Source organism: Centroberyx gerrardi, unplaced genomic scaffold (assembly GCF_048128805.1).
Source record: "Centroberyx gerrardi isolate f3 unplaced genomic scaffold, fCenGer3.hap1.cur.20231027 Scaffold_440, whole genome shotgun sequence".
Lineage (NCBI taxonomy): Eukaryota > Metazoa > Chordata > Actinopteri > Beryciformes > Berycidae > Centroberyx > Centroberyx gerrardi.
This window is the reverse complement of record NW_027605261.1, coordinates 19,860-24,936: the sequence shown is the minus strand read 5'-3', so window position 1 is coordinate 24,936 and position 5,077 is coordinate 19,860. Positions and strand designations below refer to the sequence as shown.

At 39.6% G+C, this 5,077-nt stretch overlaps 1 protein-coding gene across 1 annotated transcript; it reads left to right on the top strand.

Annotated features, from left to right (window-relative positions):
• Positions 1-1,331: 1,331 nt before the first annotated feature.
• LOC144538338 (putative olfactory receptor 52L2) lies at positions 1,332-2,746 on the top strand. The gene is made up of 3 exons (XM_078282397.1): positions 1,332-1,683; positions 1,813-2,223; positions 2,727-2,746. Exons 1-3 carry the CDS (start codon positions 1,332-1,334, stop codon positions 2,744-2,746), a joined length of 783 nt encoding a protein of 260 aa, XP_078138523.1.
• Positions 2,747-5,077: the final 2,331 nt, after the last annotated feature.

The window sequence follows — 5,077 nt, the reverse complement described above, 5'->3', positions numbered from 1 at the left end:
GGAGAGCAAAGAACATGCCAGGAATCATAGATGCTGATCTCAACTTTCACTAATCATATCAATAATGTCACAAGATCACCTTTCTATCACCTCAAAAATGTTGCAAAAATTAGAGGCTTTCTGTCTAAATCAGAGGCTGAGAAATTGGAACATGCCTTTGACACAAGCAGACTTGACTATTGCAAGGGTCTCTTTTCTGGACTCCCCCCAAAAAATATAAGGCGACTACAGCTTATGAGCTCAGGACCAAGAAATACAAACACCTGTTCTTAAGTCCTTGCATTGGCTTCCAGTAAATGTTAGAATTGATTTTAAAATCTTCCTACTTCTATAAGGCTCTGAATGGCCCTGCTCCACATTATATCAAGGAATTGCTTGTGCCATATCAACCAAGAAGAAGCCTCAGATCATCAGCCAGTGGTCTCCTTGTTGTTCCCTGTGTGCGCTCTAAAGGAGAAGCTGCATTTGGTTTTTATGCTTATTAGAGATGCCCCAACACTTAGTTCTTTTAAAAGTACACTTAAAACATTTATTTTTACTGCTGTTTTTAACTTGGTCTTTTGACTTAACACACTAATGTTGCGTTTTAGAGCAAATGTCTGCTCCTGTTTTACCTGAATTTATATGCACTTTAAATTGTCTATGTCCTCGACATGTGTGTGTGTGTATGTATGTATGTTTTTATGTATGATGGCGTGTATGTTTGTATTTTATTTTATTATACATGTATTGCTCTTGGCCTTGTGAAGCACATTGTGTTACTTTCTGTATGAAATGTGCTCTACAAATAAATTTGACTCTAACTTTGGCCTGTTGTCAACCTCATATTGATGACAAAGTTCATCATCCATTATCTGATGTAAATTTAAATGCTTCCCCTCCCCTGATGATAAAATCACATCTACAAAACTAGTGACTGAGAAAGAGGTCTGGATTCTCTCTGAAGGTAGGCTGGTGAATATTAGGCAACCGAAGAGACAACGAGGAGAAGACTGAGAACTGAATGAGCTGAAAGAGGCAAGGTGGGCACTACTGAACTAACCATAATTCTTCTTTCTAAAAGTTCCTTTGAATAATTTGAAATACAGGTCAAATCATGCCAAAAAGTCATATAGCTCTTCAGTTTTTCTTATTAAGTAGTATGTTTTTATCATCTACTGACTTTGTCTAGTCATTTTTGAGCTTGTCTGACAAAAACTTTAAAAAAAAAAATATTTACAGGAAATACTTAGTTACTTACTTACATAGAACATATCACTGATATTACTAGACTGCTTAGACTTAATATGTGACATAACAATTTCCCCTCTTGTGTTTCTTATTTCAGGTTGATGGAAAACTACACCTACAACAGCTTCACACTCCAGCTGGAGGGGTTCAAGATAAAAGGAGACTCCATGTACCCTGTCTTTCTATTTTACTTGTTCTCCTACTTATTTATTATATTTGCCAACGTGGGCATTGTAGTCCTGGTGTGCATTGAGAAGAGCCTTCACCAGCCTATGTATCTCCTATTTTGTAATCTTTCAATCAATGACATCCTTGGCAATTCCAACATGCTGCCCCGGCTGCTTACAGACATGTTGGTGCCTCCCTCTGAACGCCTCATCAGCTATTATGAGTGTGTGGTCCAGGCCTTCACCACACAATTGTTTGCCACTGCCTGTCACACAGTACTCATGATCATGACCTTTGACAGGTATGTGGCCATCTGCAATCCTCTGCGCTACTCTACCATCATGAGTAACAAAATGGTGATCAAGTTGACTGTTTCTGCCTGGGGGGTGGCCTTTGTTTTGGTGGCTATTCTCCTCGGCCTGACCATACGGCTGAGCCGATGCAGGACTCTGATCGCAAACCCTTTCTGCGACAATGCCTCGTTGTTTAAGCTCTCCTGTGAGAGTGTCTTTATCAATAACGTCTATGGCCTCACCTTCAGTGTGGTTCTGCTTACTGCCTCTATAGGCAGCATGGTTCTCACCTATATTAAGATTACAGCTGTCTGCCTGACTAGTAAGAACAAGTCTTTGAATAGTAAAGCCTTGATGACTTGCAGCACTCATCTCTGCCTGTATCTGATCATGTTTTTCAGTGGAATGATTCCCATTGCCCTCCATCGTTTCCCACAGTATATATATGAAAGGAAAGTCTCAAGTATTCTGTTTCATGTAATTCCTGGTGGCCTCAACCCTATGATTTATGGGGTGCAGTCCAAAGAGATACGCAAATTCTTGTCAAATGTATTCCATGCCAAAAATACTTTTACTATTATTTTAAAATGAGAATTTTATGTTGGTTTTTTTTGTAAAAGCCTGGGCCACATAAAAGTGCATTAGAGCAATCCACAATGTTTGTGTTTGAATATACAGTATGTAAGTATCTTGTAAATACCGTATTTCCTCTAATCCTCAATTAAAAGCCGGGTCTCCGATAATGGCCGGGGGCGTGGTCGACACGAACAAATAAAGGCCGGCCTCAAATACAGGCCGGGGAAAAAAACAAAGGAAACAAGACTAGGTCAAAACCTAGTATATGGCTGGACCGTGTCCGTCTCCTCTCTCCGGCGCTGTCCTCTCCACCGCGCCCACGGCCCGCATCGATCCTCCCGATCCAAGCCCCGGACCCCCGTCGAAATCTCGGCCGGATCACCGGGAACACATCGGCGCCCGGCTATCGGCACCGGCCGGAACCTCCATGCTTGTCTGTGTCTCTCTCTCCGCCGACAGAACAGAGGACTGTCAGGTAGACTGAGCTCGCGCATATGCATCGAAATAAACGGCGATATGATATAACTGTATAGATTCTATTCTTAGCTTCAGTTAGCTTCAGTTAGCTTCAGCTTACATGCAAACAACGGTGGATACCGGTAAAGTCCTGGTGCCTGTTTGTAACTGTAGTTTGTAGTAACGTACAAGTGCCACAAGATGGCTCGGCCGGCGGAAGTCTCTGGAGCATGCCGTCGTCGATTACCGTAATTATCGTAATGCATCGCAGTAACAAAAAAACGGCTACCTAACGAACCCCAACAGAAGCAGTTCAGAAAACAAGGAGGCTTCGTACTAAAATATGAGCAAATATACTTATCAAACAGAGGGAATTAGAAATAAAGGCCTGTCTCTAATATAAGCCTGCTTCCAATAAAGGCCTGGTACCCTCTGCAGTTGAGGTAAATAAAGGCCCGGGCCAATATTAGAGGAAATACGGTATGTAAATTAATGTTTAGAGGTTGGGGGGGGTCGTTTTCATTCATTTGTTTCATTTTGTTTCAGCATTTTGGAATGAAACCCCTCAAGTTCATCTCACTATTAAAGTCTTTAATGTACTTCACAGGCCTGACACATGATAGATTCCTTGAGCTCTATGCATTTTAAGGAAGTTAACTTTTTATAGAGATTTTAATTGAGATAGTGAAGTATTTTATTGTAATATTTCATGGATATTTGTCACTCTGAATTTGACTAAGCTATTGATACAGACACAGTCACAATTTCTCAAGAATTAAATTAATTTAAATGTTAGTTCATTTGGAGTTTATAATATTCTTGTATTGTTGTTTAGGTACACATAACTATATGAGAACATAGGGCAATCAGAAATAAAAGGCAACCCTTAAGTATGAATACAATAAAATAATATCTGCAAAAATAAGCAAAGTGTTTTTTACACAGAAACACTTTGAATTTGGAGACAATCAAAGAACAAAGATAAGAACTGCTTATGGTACCATACTGACAAAGTCCAAGGACATTAATGACAGATTTCTAGAATTGTATACTAGACTGTACACATCAAAGAGCACCATGTGACCTTCAGTAATGCATGAATTCCTAGATAATAATAATACATTATATTTGTATAGCGCTTTTCTAAATAGTCAAAGACGCTTTACATAGTGAAGGAGATACGAAACACATAACAGACAACATCAATGAAAAAGACAGCAGACCAGAGGTCTGATGGACGTGATCTCCCACAACTGAGTAAGGAGAAGATGCAAAATGTCATTACTTCAATCAAAAGTGGCAAAGCACCCAGATGGGCTCCCAGACAAAAAATATAAGAGATGAAGCAACATTTTATCACCTTATTTGCAAAAATTGTATGAACAAGACCAGACAGATGGGATTTTGCCACCAACCTTAACTGAAGCCGTGATATATAAGAATGGGAAGACCCACAGGAAGAGGGTCCATACTTCCCAATTTCCCTCTTAAATGAAATCAATTGGTTGAACACTCTACTGGTGCATTCAGATCAAACAGACTTCATACCTAATAAGAATTGTACTTTTAAACTTAGATGTCTTTTAAATTTTATGTAGACAGACTGTTATAAAAATGTATACTTTATTGGACACATCTCATCAGCACAGGCAGGCCATGAATTTGGAGAGTTCCTCATTGAGACATCTCCTTGACTCGCCCTCTCCAGTCCTAGGAACCAAAGAGGAACAACCATGTTGGCATGCTGAGTATTTTGAAATTTGAACAGAGATTGTACAGTATACAATGACTGAGATATAAATACAATGGATGTGCATGGCCTTTTAAACTGATGATGTTGCTATAGCACCACGTATGGGCGAAGTACCACCAAAAAAAAAGAATTAATCGGTGCACATGTGTACCAAATTTGGTTTGGGTAGCACAACGTGTTCATGAGTTATGGCATTTTTTGTATATTAAGCCTACAAATTTTGAAAGCAAATTATATCAAAACGGTATGGAATAATTGATGGAAAATCAAGGTAACCTGTGCAGGAGATGTTATTGAGTCCAGATCAAGTATGACTTATCTTGGAATAACACTGGACCAATCCCTCTCAGGGGACAAAATTGCGTAAAGGGTTCTTTTAAAGAGCGCAAACAAACTAAAGTTTCTGTATCATAAAACCAGGGAGTTTGACACTAGAATCAAAAAGCTGCTTGTGTCCGCGTTAGTGTCATTTCGATTACGCCTGCTCAGCCTGGTTTAGTGGATTGTCAGCCAAGCTAAAACATAAGTTACAGGTAATGCAAAACAACGTCATCCTTTACATGCTGAATGTTCCCTCCAGAACCCATTTTGGGGTTCAGGA